This window comes from Benincasa hispida, chromosome 3 (genome assembly GCF_027475165.1).
Source record: "Benincasa hispida cultivar pf3 chromosome 3, pf3_genome.v1.1, whole genome shotgun sequence".
Classification (NCBI taxonomy): Eukaryota; Viridiplantae; Streptophyta; class Magnoliopsida; order Cucurbitales; family Cucurbitaceae; genus Benincasa; species Benincasa hispida.
Genome location: NC_143480.1, coordinates 14,005,315 through 14,022,321, shown reverse-complemented (window position 1 = coordinate 14,022,321; position 17,007 = coordinate 14,005,315). Strand labels below are relative to the sequence as shown.

Sequence of the window (17,007 nt, the reverse complement as noted above, 5' to 3'; positions counted from 1 at the left end):
TCAACGTGGAGAGGATAATGGCCTTTGTGTGAGCATGAAGATGAAGATAATGGAGAAAATTCAATCTCCATTTTGTGCAACCATGCAAAACGATTTTCAATTTTTCTTTTAAAACATAAAATGAATTAAAAACCATTTTAATTCAAAAATTATTTTCTTAATTTAATATCAAATATTAAATTAATTTTTTGCATAATAATCATCTTCATATATTTAAATCATATTTAAATTCACTTGTTCCATTTAATTTGAATGTTTCAAATTAATTTCTCAAGTTACCGAAAGCTTATCCATTTACAAGCTAGTAGGGGGACCTCACGGACCTACAGATCATGGGTTCCAACGATTCGAGATTAATCGGCTAAACTTATTAGTCCGATCTAGCCCCCATTCGTTAACTAATGGGACACTCCACTATAGCCCATAGTTGAACTCCCTTCACTGTAGATATATTATGTTCACTTAATAACCATAATCAGTAAGTCAATCCTTCACAAGTTGTTCGTAATCACAGCTAGGTCAAAAATACTGTTTTACCCCTGTGAATACATCTTATTCCTTAAATTCCAACTGATCCTCTAATGAACAATTCTGATTCATAATCTCTATGAACCAAATCCTTTCTCTATCACGAGAAGGCGGGGCCCCGATTGTTCAAGACCTGGAGTCAATACTTAAGAGAATAACCTATATGCTAACCCTAAATAAGGTAAGAGTAAATTCCATTTTGCAAGGCTATGTCCCCAGCTATTCATCTGGTCTTATCCCCAAAAAGGTAAGCTTATTGAGCAGTGTTGTTGGAATACTCTCACCGTTCGCGGATCAAAGGATAATCCCAAACAAATAGGAGTTCATAGCTAGCTCAGAATTGAGATCGATTTTTAATAGTAAATGGTCGTTATAAAGAAAAATGACTATTTCCGTGGTCTAGTCTATATGAAAACTCATTTCATAGGATGCCCCCACTCTCATGTCTCAACATGAACGATTGGTGGATCACATCGTTTGTAGCACTTTACAAGTTCTTGTAACAACTGCAAAGTGGGCCGCATCCAATAGTGTTACCAGGATGAGATACCCAATTTCATCCATATACTTATTAGACCATTTAGGCTATATACTGTCAACTTAATCCTGTTTATGTCACTACATAAAGTTACAGCACTCAGACTATAGCCAAGGATGTGTTTATTGGATTTTCATAATAAGATGCAAAATCAACAAATCATTATTATTGATAAAATAGAATGTTTAACACGAACTGCGAGTTCTAGGACATTCCCAATAGCCTTCTGCAAAAACCACACCTCGATCGGTCTCTATGTTGGGATTGATTTCCTAAATCTCGTGGTCTTATAGTTTGTAATTGTATTTGTAGAAATATTTTATTTATCTAATAAAATAAGAGGTATTTTATTCGACATTTAGTTGCATTAACCCAAAAACCAATAAACTAAGATCCAAGGTTATCTGCTGCAACTTAAACATGTATGTGGAGACATACAAGTGGATCATATTTAAGTGATAACCTGAACGGTTTGTAGTAGATGGATAAGGTTAGGTACTTTATTCTAGTGAAATTACGAATACAACCCGCTTTGTAGTGGTTACAATCGTTGTAAAGTGCTACAAATGATCTGATCTTGATAATTCACGTGGAGACATGTGAGCGAGGGTATCCTATACAAAGAGTTTGTATAAGACTGGCCCACGAAATGAATAGTCTCTCTATATAATACTGTTACTAGTAGAGACTTACATTTCACAAGGATGACCATAGATGATTCTACCTGAATCTTGAATGAGTTGTGAATTTCTACCTATGAAGGCAGTCCTTTGATCTGTATAGGTGACAATGGCTAGTTTTACCGACTCAATGTGCCTACCATTTTTGGGATTCGTTTGATTGAGAAGTTGGAAACACAGCTACAAAAGAAGAAATTCACTTCTTCCTTAATGTTAAGGTAAATAGAGAAATTGATCCCTTAAAGGTTGATTTTAGGGCTTGAACAATGTTACATTATAATATAACGTTTTATTTGAGAAACATAAATATTTGAATATGATTCAAATTTTAGTTATATGAATGAGATTCATATAAATATTATAGGTTAAAATTACTATGAATATGGTTCAGATTAAATACGATAGGTCAAATGAGAGAATAATAAACTATAAGTTATATTATATGTGATATATATAATTAAAATTGATTTTATTTTAAAAATAGTTATTGGATAACCACCACCCCCCCCCCCCTCATTTTAACATAGGTGTGTGAAAGTGGCAGATATGATTCAGTTCATCTTTTTCCTCTCACACATAAAGAAAATTTATTAAGAAAAACTCTTGCTCTTAAAAGGAAATCTTCCCTTCCAAATTTAATTACTGAAGCCCACAAAATTCTTAATCGATTCTCAACCTTGAGAATATCGAGGACTTTTTTTTGGTAGTATCCAGAATTTGGGATTTACATTGTTGTGTTCGTTAGTTCGAAGGAAAATTCGATTTTTTGTGACTTTGAGGGAAAATGTGAAGAACTTGGTCTTCAAGAGTAAGTGTATCCTCTAATGCCTTCTTCCTCTCTAAATTGTTGGGAAAACATGCTTAATCAGGACTGTTTAATCCAAGTTTCCATCTTCTGTATGTTTATTGTTCTGTTAAATTTAAAATTAGGACACAATATTTCCGCTGTGGGTAGTCACCTACTCCTTCACTCTCACAACCATTTCCGACTCGAAAATCTGCTGCTTGGGGTGTTGAAGTGGTTTTTTTTTTTTAATTCTGGCCCTTTTACAGGGGCTCGGGAGCACCCTGATCTACCTTCATCTTTTGACTAAAGGAAGGTCCCACCACAAATGACTTCAAGCGTTCGCCCTCTGACTGGAAGTCCATTTCAACTGCCAAATGAAGTGCCTCTACATGAGCGATCGATTTAAAGCCTCGCACAAAAGCTCATGTCCCATCCTTCAAACTTTGGATGAATCTTTCTGCTCTCATAGCCTCTATAGCGACCAATTCAAAAGTGAAACAGAACAACATGTCAAATTCCTAGTTATACTTCTCAACAGTCATGTGCCCTTGATTCAGGTCTAAGAGATCTTTTTGCTTATTATCCCTAAGTTACAGAGAAATTCTTTGCGTAGAAGTACTCCTTGAATTGCTTCCATGTTACTAGTTCACTACCTGTACCAATCATCCTCTCTGCCGACTGCCACCAAATCTGCACTTTATCGGTGAGCATGAAGAAAACAAATTTCACCTTCTAATCCTTTGGGCATTTTATGTATTAGAATATCGTCTCAGTTGTTGACATCGAAAACTCTACATTGATAGGGTCCTTTAGTAACCCATTAAAGGTGCGTAGATTGTATTTCTTGTGGAGGTGTTTAGCCTCCATTAAAAGGTCTAACATATTCTGGTCTGTGTCTAATTCTGGGCCTGAACTTGTGGTGTCAAGGCCTCAAGGGGGTGGTACTGTCTAGAACTAGGCAAACTAGGCCATTCACTCGTCCATCATGTCATTCACCTTATTTAGTACCGCTGTCATGACCACTTCCTCTATCGTCGCTGCCAAATTAGTATACTCAGTCGAGACAGCTAGGGGAATTGATGTCTGCGAAGGCACAATTATATTTCGGATTTGACTTCGTGTTTAAGTTCTTTCCACCCTGACCCAGAAGGGTCACTAGGCAATAGGGGATTCTCTAGTGCAGGAAGGTCTTGAACTTGTGGGTCTTGCACTCTCAACCCAGAAAGATCCCGGACTGGTAGATCTTGAACTTGTGGATCCTGAACTACCGGATTTCAACCTTCAGTATTTCGTCCCCGTCTAGCAATCCTATGACCGCCTCTTCCTCTAACTCGTACCATTTCCTAACAATCATATGTAACCAATCTTTAACAAACTTTTCATCAAGAAAACATGTCAATTACGATCATAAATTCAGCATAATCTTGTGCATATTATCATAGAGACTTTTCTTAAGAAATATACGTGGCAATGATAAGGAATCCGCTATTAGCCAAAGAGGACATTCTAGACTTACATAGTAAGTTAGTCTACAGAACCTAAAACATGGTCTCTAATACCAACTGTAACGACTTGACTCCTAGAACTTGTACTAGGCCGTTAATACATGCATGCATACATCTCAAACGACCCTTTTTATAAATTGACTAAAATCAAATAAATTTTATAAAATAAATAACTTTTATTAAATCTAAAAACTTAAAATATTTGATAAAGCAATAGTGGAAAAATTTATCTAAAACATATAATAGTGCAAAAGCTAAGAGTTTTTTAATTCAACAACAAAACTGGAATTTAAAACATGAAAAAATGGAAACATGAGCAGAAGCATCTGACTAGTCCAGTGACACAGTTATGAATTCCTCCTATCATTTGTCGATGTGTCCTTATCCATACCTGAAAAAAATAATATAATAAAGAATGAATATAAAATACCCAGTAAGTAACGTCCCTACCAAGGTCAGGCTATACATACAAATTTGTATGCATGTATACTGGTGGGATAAGCATATTGAAATTCGCCAAAGAAACATAATATCATGAACACTTGAAAACATGAAAACATGGATGACCATCTTGCAAGCTGAAGGAACGTGTGAAGGTCCTGAGCTGAAACGAGGGGATTGGTCCCAATTCTTATTTTCACAGAATCATATTTCACATAATACAAAATTATGCAATTCATGTAATTTAAAACATGCATCAAAATTAACAGAGATGAAAATAGGTTTTAGATTACTAACCTTTTAGGAAATCAACCTTCATGAATTTCTTCTCCAAAAACAAAAACACTCCAAACTCCTTTGGATCACGAAACCCAAAATACAACAATCAATAAATTCAATCCTTCGGGCACCACCATGAGATTTCCAAGGTATTCTCTTTAGGGTCGAGAAATTATAGGAGTTGAGAGCTCTATGTCAATTTTGGGAAGAAAGAGAAAAAAAATTTTAGGGAGAAGAATGTCAGGTAGAGAGATTTCTTTTTAGGAAGAGAAAATGAATCATCCACTCCTCTCTCAAATGATCTGAGTTTTGGAAGAAGACAATTCCTTTGCGTAACCAACCACACTCCACGATCCATCAAGCGAAAATAAGATAATGAAGTTATTTCTTAGTATGTGTTTCCTATTAAGATTAAATCCTTAGAACCATACACGAGCATGTAGTCCCTCGTTCTCCGTAGATACTTGAGGATGTTCTTAACGCTGATCCAGTGATCAAATCCTGAATTAGACTGATATCTACTGACTATCTCCATGGCATAACAGATGTCAGGTCTAGTACTAACATCGCATACATCAGGCTGCCAACAGTCGATGCATAGGGGATCCGTCTCATTTCTTCAACCTCTTGAGGTGTCTTAGGACACTATTTCTTAGACAATATAACTCCATGCTTGAAAGGTAGTAAACCTCTCTTGGAGTTTTACTTCGAAAACTTGACAATCATCTTGTCAATATATGATGCCTGAGAAATGGCTAGAGTTTTGTTCTTTCAATCTCTAAAGATTTGAATGCCCAGAAAAAACTAAACTGAACCTCTCCTAAATATTTCATTTGGAATTGGTCGTTAGCCAATTCTTAATTTCAGTCAGTAAACCTACATCATTCCCAATGAGTAGGATATGGTCTACATACAACACTGAAAAAGCTACTGAATTGTTGATGTTTCTCTTGTAAATACAAGACTCATCAACATTTTGATCAAAGCCATAAATTTTGATCGTAGTACCAAATCTTATATTCCAAAATTGAGAAGCTTGCTTCAATCCATAGATGGATTGATTAAGCTGGCAAACTTTTTGCTCGTGACCTTGGGTTATGAACCCCTCAAGGTCCTCCATATAAATGGTCTCCTGAAGACTGCCATTCAGAAAAGTAGTCTTGACGTCCATTTATCTGATCTCATAGTCATAATATGTGGCAATGGACAGAAGGATCCGGATAGACTTTAACGTGGCAACAGGTGAGAAAGTCTCCTCATAGTCGACTCCTTCAACTTGGGCATAACCCTTTGTCACGAGTCTAGCCTTGAAGGTTTTCACCTTCCCATCAGCACACCGTTTCATCTTATAGATTCATTTGTAACCTATAGGCTTAACCTCATCAGGTTGATCTACAAGATCACAAACAGAATTAAAGTACATAGACTCCATTTTGAGATCTATAGCTTTGATCCATTCATCTTTATCAACATCCTCCATTGCCTTCTTGTAAGACAATGGATCCTTAACATCTCCGACAGCTATCATAGCTAGGATTTTTGTTAAACCCATATAATGGATAGTCGGGCTCGCAACCCTCCCACTACGTCGAGACTCCCTCAACACTTGAAATGGATTTGACCTACTAAATGATCCAACTTCAACAACCCTTGTTGAGATGTTGGGCTTTTCAACTATTGTTAAAGGTTCAATAGTTTCCTTGGAAAGTTCATTCAAAACAATCTTACTGCGTGGAAAATGTTCCCTTATGTGGTATTCTTCTAAAAATGTAGCGTTTGTCGACACAAACACTTTATTTTCTTTAGGATCGTAGAAGTAACCACCTCTTGTTCCTTTGGGATAGCCTACAAATAGGCACAAATTTGAACGAGGTTCTAGTTTCTTAGGACTTACCTCAAACACATATCTTGGGAAACCCCAAATCCTAAAATGGCGTCAACTGGTTTTTCGATCATTCCATAATTCCAAAGATATTGTAGTAACACACTTAGATGGAACACAGTTCAAAATATAAATTGCAATCTGTACTGTATAACCCCAAAACGAGTCAGGTAAGGAAACATAACTCATCATAGACCAAACGATGTCTAATAAGGTTTGATTTCTCCTTTCCGATACACCATTCTTCTGAGGTGTACTAGGTGCTCAGAGTTGGGATACTATTCCATGCTCTATCAAATAGTTCTGGAATATAAGATCCAAAAAATTTTCACCTGAATCAAATCGAAATGTTTTAATTATTTTATTTAATGCATTTTCAACTTCAGCATTAAACTCTTTGAACTTTTTAAAAGCTTCAGACTTCTGTTGCATTAAATAAACATACATATATCTTGAATAATCATCAGACCATAGGGATTTGAAAGTACAAGCTCTAAGGGTTCTTAGGACCTACGACCTTTTCCAGTAAAAGATCTTTTAGTCATTTTGCCTTCAAGGCATGGCTCATATTTTCACATAATACAAAATTATGCAATTCCAGTAATTTACAGCATGCAAAAAAATTAATAGAGATAAAAATAGGTTTTAGATTGTTTGAAGAAATCAATCTTCATGAATTTCAGGTTTTAGATTGTTTGAAGAAATCAAACTTCATGAATTTCTTTTCCAAAAACACGAACACTCCAAACTCTTTGGATCACGAAACCTAAAATACAACAATCAATAAATCCAATCCGTCGAGCACCACCACGGGATTACCAAAGTATTCTCCTTAGGGTTGAGAAAGCACAAGAGTTGTGGGCTCTGTGTCAATTTTGTGAAGAGGGAGAAAAAAATTAGAGAGAAAAATGTCAGGCAAATAGATTTCTTTTTGGGAAGAGAAAATTAATCATCCACTCCTCTTTCAGACACTCTATAAGTTTTGGAAGAAGACAATTCCTCTGCCCAACCACCCACACTCCATGACCCATCAATAAAAAATATGAGAGGGAAGTTATTTTAATAACTCCCTCAATAACTCCATCCCTTTAATTTAAATTTAAATTAAAACAATTTTAAGTTAAATAATAATGATATAATAAATAATTTATCATACATTATATATAACTATATGTTATATCAAATATAATACATAACCTATAGTTTATATTATATCAAATACAATATAACCTATCGTTTGTCATTCTCTCAATAATTTATGGTATTTAATATAAATAAAATTTATATTAAATTTAATTATATGAATCTAATCCATATAATTAATATTTAAATCATATTCAAATATTTATTTCCTCTCAAATAAACTTTACATTATAATGTATCAAAAATATTATACTCATTATATCGCATATAACTAATTTAACTTAAATATATCATATATAATTAATTCCCTCAATTAATTTGAACAATTCAAATTAATCCAAAATTAATTTGATTCTCAACTAATCCTAGTGTAGCTACCAAAGGGACCTTATAGACCTGTAGCTAGAAACTCCAATAGTACTTGAATAATTAATTAAACTCATTTAATTAAATTATCCAACATCCATTAACTGTCGGACACTCTACTAAAGATCGACAACTGCACTCTTCGTACTATAGATATATTTCTGTGTCCAATGGATATAACCAGTCAATAGTGCGATGACCTTTCACAAATTGCTCATAAGTACAGCTAAGCAAAAATTATCATTTTTCCCCCGTAGTTACATCTAACTCCTTAAGTACCACTGATCCCTCTAATGAACAATAAGTCATAGTCCAACTATGACCAAACCCTTCTCAGATTGGGAGAGGGTGTGGTGCCATATTGGTCAAGTCCCACAATCAGTAATTAAGGGAACAATTTATCTATTTATCCCGACGTCGGGGAATGAGTGAATTCCTTCTTGTGCAGCTGTGTTCACAACTCTTCAATCAGACGAATCCTCAAAATGGTGGACTTCTTGAGTTGGCGATCTAACCACTTCACAACTCACTCAGGATTCAAGTCATGTCACCTATGGTCATCCTGGTAAAATGTAAGTCTCTATTATGAACGGTGTTATATAATGAGACTAGTCATTTTGTGGTCCAATCTTATATAATCTTCTTTGTATAGAATACCCCCGCTCACATGTCTCTACATGAATGATCATGATCAGATCATTTGTAGCACTTTACAACAATTGCAACATCTACAAAGCGGGTCGTATTCGCAGTGTCACCAGGATAAGGTATCCAACCTTATCCATGTTGGGATGGTACCAGCATGCAGCGGAAGTGACGAGGATTGATAAGCACTCTAATTGATTAATTTTGGAAGAAATGAAAACATGCAAAAGCGACGAGGCCGTATTCGCAGTGTCACCAAGATAATTATTTCTCGATAAAACTCAGAAACTCAGTCTTATATATCGAATATATAAGTTACCACTAGAGTTATAGTCTAAGTGGGAGTTTGTTAGGTTTTATGTCCTAAAACTCGTTTGTAAACAATAGAACTTATTCTGAAAAATTCAATAAAGGTGTTATTGAATAGATGTTTTGCTTGATAGAAATCCGATAAACCTGAAAGTCCCTTGACTATTGGATGAGTACTTGAACTTTATGTGGAGACATAAAGGTGGATCAGGTTCGAGTAAATAGTCAAAATGATCTATAGTATATGAATAAGGTTGAGTACCTTATTTTGGTAACACTATTGAATACGACCTCATCTGTGGTTGTTACAAAGAGTTGTAAAGTGCTACAAACGAAGTGATCCTAATTCGTTCATGTAGAGACATGAGGAGTGGGGGTTTCCTTGTGCAAAAGGGTTTGTACAAGACCGGACCACGAAATCAGTCACTCTTACTTTATAACGTTGTTTACTGTTTAAGACTGACTATTTCAAAGCAATGACCTAGGTAACTTGACCTTAATCCTGAGCTAACTATGAACTCCTGTTTATTTGGAATTATCCTTAGATTTTTATAGGTGAGTGTTGGCTCAACAGCGCCAGCTCAATAACCTCTCATTTCAGGAGTAAGACTGGATAGATAGCTGGGGACATAGGGTACAAGATGGAACTCACTCCTACCCGCTTTTAGGGATAGTAGAGAGGTTATTCCCTAAGTGTTGATTCTGGGTCTTGAACAAGGGGCTTTGCGCTCTCACTAGCCCGAGAAGGGCTCAATTTTGTTGATTGGATCACAAAATAATCGTTCATTAGGGAATCAGTGGGACTTAAGAAAGAAAAGGTAATTTCAAGGGTAAAACAAAGATTCGACTCAGCCGTTATTACAAACAACCTGTGAAGGATTGACTTACTAATCATGGTTATATTGAGTGGACATAATATATCTACAGTGAGGGGAGTTCAACTATGGGCTTTAGTGAAGTGACCTATTAGTTAACGAATGTGGGTTAGATCGATCTAATGAGTTTAGCTGATTAATCTCAGATCGTTGGAGCCCATGATCTGTAGGTTCACAAGGTCCTCTTACTAGCTCGAAAATGGATTAGCTCTAAAGTAGCGTGATAAGTTAATTTGAAACGTTCAAATTAGAATCAAACAAAATTGGAGAATATATATTTAAATATGATTTAAATATATGAAGATTGATTTGTGTAAAATTAATTTAATATTGGATATTAAATTAAATAGAATTATTTAAATTGTTTAAATAATTATTTATTAATTTTATTAGAAAATTAATTTGTAAAATTAATAAATTTTGATTTATAAATCAAATATGATTTTAAAATCAATTTTGGTTTTGGAAATAAAAACACAAAAATGAAAAATTGAATTCTTCATCTCCATCTTCAAAGTAGCTCACAAAGAACCCATTATCTTCAAGCTTCATTTACTCCAAGGATGAGCTGCATCCCATGCAACAAATCTCTTTGCATGATAATCTGCAATATATTGAAGAGATTGGAATATTTTTGGAGAAGGGCAACGGATATAATTTTAGCTGAAGATTCAGGTAGAAGAAGGTGTTCTTCATTGGGTTGCTACTGTGAGCATTCTCCAAGTTCCCTTTGATTCCAGCTTATTTTGAGTCCCACAACTCAATCTAGAGCACCAAGAGAATAGTAGGGAAGATCTTATGGTGGTCTGCACAAAGATTTGGAGGAATTAGCAGCTGGAAAACGAGTTTTCCAAGGTTCTTCAAAGGTATGTCATGAAACCCAATTAGAGTGCTTATCGATCCTCGTCGCTTCTGCTGCATGCTAGTACCATCCCAAGAATCCATCTACTACAGATCATTTAGGTTATCACTTAAACATAATCTACCTGTATGTCTCTACATACATGTTTAAGCTACAGATGATAACCTTGGATGTTAGTTTATTAGTTTGTGGGTTTAATGCTACTAAATGTCAAATAAAACATCTCATATTTTATTAAATAAATAAAATATTTATAAAATACAATTACAAACTACATAACCCTATGAGATTTAAGGCATTAACCCCAACACGAACAATTAAACTCACTCTAACACGTATCTGGTGGCTCAAAAGTACACAAACATGGTAGAGAACCCGTCAATCCCCAGAGCTGAACATGGTAGTGAACTCGAAGGATCAAGATGCTGAACATGGTAGTAAATCTGAAGGATCATGATAATATGGTAAGGAACCCGTCAGATCCCCGTAACATAGTAATGAACCCGAAGGATCATGAAAACTAGCTAGTTTTAGAAGGATAATTGTCATCACTAAACATGAATCATAAAACATTTATCTAGGGTTCCATATCATAATGATTAGAACATTCTCATGGTTCTGACATGTGCATAACTGAATCATTCATCATACATCAAATTCTCGAGGTCTAATACATGCTTCTGAATTTACTTATTCCCAACTGAAATTGAGGAACTAAAATACCCGGCATGAAGACGTTCCGATAGTAAAGCGACTTATCTTGATATCAAACTTAATTAATTTTTATCCGAGCAACTAATCTCCTTTAATCCTTTAGAAAGCTTAAATCAAGCCTATAGCACGAATCCAATTAACATTTACATTTAATGCCTAGACACAAATATAAACTTGTTCCATTATTCTCCAAACAACTTACCCAAGGTATTGGATTCCACTTCAAACTTCAATTGAGAACTCCACCTTAAACATAGACCACATTAAGGATTTAAAACCCAAAATTACAGTAACCATAATAACTCTTTATGGGCTTTGGAGTGCTAAAACTCATAAAAAATTTATTGAAGCACCCTTGAAACTGTTGGATTGGGAGGGGACGGAGCGGTGGCAGTTGGACGGACGGCGTTCGACGATCGCGGGCGATGAAGTGACAGTGCTGGTTGCTGAAGAAGAAGAAAATCAAGAGGGGGAGGAAGGGGGCTGCTATTCAGTTGAGGGAAGAAGAAAAGAAAATCTCTCTTTTTTTTAATCCTTGCACGTTTCACGAGAATTTTACATACATACATACATACATACATACATACATACATACATATATATATATATCACCCTTTCTCCTTTCACATAAACTCAGATTACTCATTTAATTATATCTATATATACTTTTTCAAATTCCATAAATCCACCATTAAAACAAATCCAAAATCAAATTTAACTCCTTAAAAAATTCTAAATCTCCAAATTAATTTATCCAACTTTCCTTAAATTAAATTCAATTTTCCAAATCTTTACAAACATCACCTAAATTAATTATCTTACCTCCCAAATTTAATTTTAGCATTGATAGCATCGAGAATGTGCTATCTTCCTTTTCTTAATTCTAAGTCGTTACTATGTTTAATATGTTTATTTAGTGTTTTCATAGGTGTCGAGTATCTTGGAGGTAGAATTGGTCGTTACGAGCTATTCAGGGTTAATTTGAAGCAAGGAACTAAAAAGAGTATTCGGGCTTCGAAAGATGCAAAATGACAAAATTGCCCCTGAAGGCACAGCCCTTAGCGCCGCAGCGCTACGTATTTTGACGGACTCGCGCACACGCCTTAGCATGCAATGCTATGACTAGCGCCACGAGCATTCGGGCTTCGTTTTTAGGGCAAAGATTGTCCGCTCAATCGGCCTTCAGCCGATTTCTTCATGTTCTCACCTCTTCCACTTGCATTTTTCTCTATTTCCTTCCTTCTTCTTATGTAATTAGTTGAGATGGAGCCCGGGTTTATCTTATTCATCCTATGGGAAGGTAAGATGGAGCCCGGGTTTATCTTATTCATCCTATGGGAAGGTAAGTTTTAGGGTTTTCTCTAGTTTAGGGGATTTTGATTGAATTCCTTGTAATTTTGGGAGGTTTATTTGAATGTAATCTTTATACCTCGATTATGAGTTTCCTTTCTGATTGAATCACTTTGTAATCATAATTTCTCTTGATTGTCTGACAAGCTACATGGGATTTTATGATTGAATGCTTAGAGATTGGATTGTAATATGTGATATAAAATTGTGGGTTAATCTTGAATGGAGGAAAAGGTTAGATAGGCTTGCAATTTGTTGTCTATAATGAATAGTATTGTTCCTATTGACCTAGGGAAAACTGTATTGAATGTTTGGTTAGACGATGGGAACTAAATGTTCATCCTAGTGTAAGCCCTAGAGCATAATGCGGTTAGGTAAATATGTTTAGTATGGATTCATCTAGCATGTTTAACTAATTAGGTAATTAGGACCATTGGTTGGATGTCCAATCAATTAGGCTAGGAATAATTGAGAATCACGAGATTGCATTCGAATAATTCGATGAACAAGATTACATTGAGTCATTCAGATATTTGTTCTCTAAGCTAGAACGTCTCTATTAATTACATTTCTATCTTTTATTTTCCCACACTTTATTTTTATGCATTTCCATTTAACCAATCCCCCCATTTTACCACCTTAACTAAAAATGAGCCTCGAGGAACTAATCTTCCGCGCTTCCCTATGGTTCGACCTCGGATTTGTCGCTTGTATTACTAGATAATATAAGTAGTTTGTTCGATGATTTATAAATTTTATTTAATTGGCGGAGAGAGGTTTGCGAAATTCACTCTTCGGGCCTTTTCAAGCCTCAATTTAACAAAATAACGTCAAAATATAATTCATGATAATTTAATGAAAATTACTTGAAAAAATCAGGACGTTACACTTTTCTTCCTATCAAGAAACTTAATTACGAAAGGTCAAAAGAGAGAAACTCAATATTATTCTTACTCATATGGTTGTAAAAACCATCTAATTCAAAAATATTGATTTTTATTGTTTTATACCATGTTAGAGAGTTACCGTATAATCATAAAGTTAGAAACTTACACGAACGCTATCAAAACAAATATGTTTCAATTGAATTTCAAAGTCCAAGCATTATTTAAATTACTTCTAACTATGATTTTTCCTTTTTCTGTAGTTCTAGAATGTTTTCCCTAAATTATTGAGGGTAAGAAAAACTTAAAAAAAAATGAAGTGTTTCTCCATCTCAATTCAAATGACAGTTGCAAAGTCTATGTCCAATTGTAAAGTCAATGCCCCAATTTATTAGCTTAATTAACATTTTAGGTGACATTTTACCTTTACAAATATATGATAGTTGCTACCGGGTAACTTTCCTCCTTGAATAATAACTCAAAAGAGATAAATAACTCACCAGTTTCTCCCTAAAAACTGCCATTTTAATTTATTTAAAAACTTTTTTTGGTTAATAAATTACAAGTTTAATCTTAAAATTTTTAATTTTAGATTTAATAGGTTGCCAGATAGAGAGATAGGAAAAAATGTCAAGTCAAGAAAATAATGTCTAATGAATTCCTACTTGAAATTTGACCCAAAATTTAAAATTTAAAGACATATTATACATTAAATTTGTAAATCAAACAAAAAAAAAAAGAAATATTAGGACTAAACTTATAATTTATTTATTTTTTCAATTACATGAAAATACTCTTAATTCTAATGAACGATTGCTCAGACCAAATACATATTATTATCTTTAACTTTTTATTGTAGTTAAATAATAAATAGTCCAAGAGTAGGAATTCAAATCTCTAATAGAGATAATTTCTTATTTTAAAAAATATATAAACAATATATTAACTAATTGAGCTAAGCAATATTTGAACAACACAATTACACATTAAAATTTCGTGTTTATATCCTATGTATTATGGGGGAAAATAAAGGTCCTTTGAAAAAAAATAATAAATAATAAATAAAGGTGGAGCTCTTGAGACTTGAGAGAGGTCCGGTGAGAAAGCAAAAGAAATAAAGAAGATTATGGTTCATTAATTAGTATCAATTTTTCTATAATTAAAGTGACAAATTAATAATGGCTCCACTTAGTGGCGCTAATTTTTTCATTAAAGATAGCATAACATCCACTTACTCGTGTTATTATTACCGATCATTATTTGTTCTTTTTTTTTTTTCTACGGTTTTGTCATGCGAACAAATTTTAAAAGAAAAATCTGCAATTTTCAAATTAGAAAACAAAATTACAAGCACACAAAATAAAATTCAAATGTACAAATCTTTGTGATAAAGAAAAAAAAAAACAGAGAAAAAAAGTTGCTCAATCCCATGTATAAAGTTTAAAATTATATGAATTACATCGAAACTATTAAATTATTAATTAAACTTTTTTTTTTTTTCTCGGACGTGAAAAAGTTTTGTCATCCGCATCGCATACACATGGCGCCCAGATACGGCCATCGTTCAGTGCCGTCCAATGAAAACAGTCTGTCGCGAATCTTGAGGCAAAAGCACTAGGCCCTTCCCGTCACCAACAATCCTCTGTTCTCATCCGCATCGTATTAATCATGGTCCTTCAAAATATATCAAGAATCTCTATAATCGGACGGTTGCAAAGCGGACAAGATCCTCGATTTAGCCACAGCTCCCTCGAACAAACCCTACAAAACGTATGCCCACATGGGATAAATGCCGCTCCTTTTTTCCTTCCCATGCACACGCAACACATCGAATCATTTCCCGGCTCTTCTCTCTTTGTTTCCGCCACTCCCAAATTCCCACAACCGCCACGACCGCCGTCTGTTTCTTCCAGCAGCCGCATCAGCGACACCCTCAACGGCGTCCCCGTTCCCATCATTCCGCCCAGTGAGTCAAAATCGTTGTTATTAAATTCCACAATGCCCCCTTCCATTCCACGTGGGGACGCTCTTAAACGACGCTCCGCCGCTAGAGCTGTGGCCAAGTTCATCCCGGACGGCCCCGGCGACTGCACGGACAACGGACTCAAGCAACTCCGATCCAACTCCCTTTCCTCCCGGCGCGTGTTCGTCACCTCCACATCCGGTACTCTCCGGTCATCGTCATCGCCGCCGCCGTTTCTGACGCTTACAGTCGGCGACCGGAAACCCCAAGTAGCACCACAACAGCCCATAACCTTAAATCCTAGCCGTTGCTTTAAACTGGGCCGCTGCCTTCCTCCTCCATCGACACCGTCCATTTGATCGGTTAAAAATCCCCAAATGGTCCTAGCCTCCCTTTCTCGCCGAGCAGCTTCCTGTAAAATCACACTGAGAAGACTCATTTTTCCGATGGGGAAACAAAATTTAGTGAAGAAAATCGAAAAAAAGTATGAAAATGAATGAAGAAAATTGAGAGGAAATGTAAATAGTTAGGATTAGGATTAATAACCTTTAGCCATGGCCATGGAGATCTCGTGAGTTTATTCAAAGATTCTGATGAAACCCACCTCTCTGTTCTTAATTATTCTCGGAACCCCGTAAGGGGTCGAAATTCGAAACTAAAACCAGGCCCCAAGAACAAAAATACGAGAATCGTGAGAGTCTTAAATGCCAGTTTAATGGACGCCAAAATTAATTAAGCAATTAAGAGAGAAATGAAGAAGAAGAAGACAAAGAAATTAGAATGAGGAACTCAGAGGAAGTGGAGGGAGTCTACACTTTACAGAGTCTCTCTCTTATTTCTTTGGAAAATGCGGTACCACATTGAAGTTCTAAATAATTGTAATACATATAGTTAGTTGAAATTTATTTAATTAATCTTCAAAATCAACTTAATTAAGATGGATTATGTTAATGCATTTTCTTTTATGGTTTGTTTGTTTGTTTTTTGGACAGGGATATCTACCTTCGCCGGCTGCTTAAGTCAACGGCCATTACGGCCGGCTCGTCGGAGGTCAGGTTCAGGTATGTACCAATTAAATATTGCTCGAAATAATATAATTGGACTTTTTTTTTAGTAAAGTTAGACGTGTTATTTGGATTTAAATGTGCAATTTCAAAATTAATTTAAAATATGTTGTTATTATAATATGAATTTTTTGATATAGCAGTATTTTAATAGAAAATACTATGGTATATTTAAGGCTACCTATATGTTTA

General features: G+C 35.1%; 1 protein-coding gene across 3 annotated transcripts; it reads right to left on the bottom strand.

Moving 5' to 3' along the window:
• Positions 1 to 15,197: 15,197 nt before the first annotated feature.
• On the bottom strand, positions 15,198 to 16,676 carry LOC120074251 (uncharacterized). Of its 3 annotated transcripts, none has more exons than XM_039027313.2 (2): positions 16,298 to 16,676; positions 15,198 to 16,163 (listed from the first exon to the last, which is right to left on the bottom strand). In XM_039027313.2, exon 2 carries the CDS (start codon positions 16,104 to 16,106, stop codon positions 15,465 to 15,467), a length of 642 nt encoding a protein of 213 aa, XP_038883241.1. In that variant the 5' UTR covers positions 16,107 to 16,163; positions 16,298 to 16,676; the 3' UTR covers positions 15,198 to 15,464. The 3 variants fall into 3 exon arrangements, with proteins under 3 accessions (XP_038883241.1, XP_038883242.1, XP_038883240.1); XM_039027314.2 differs by having other exon boundaries at positions 15,198 to 16,176; positions 16,298 to 16,619; XM_039027312.2 differs by lacking the exon at positions 16,298 to 16,676 and having other exon boundaries at positions 15,198 to 16,289.
• Positions 16,677 to 17,007: the final 331 nt, after the last annotated feature.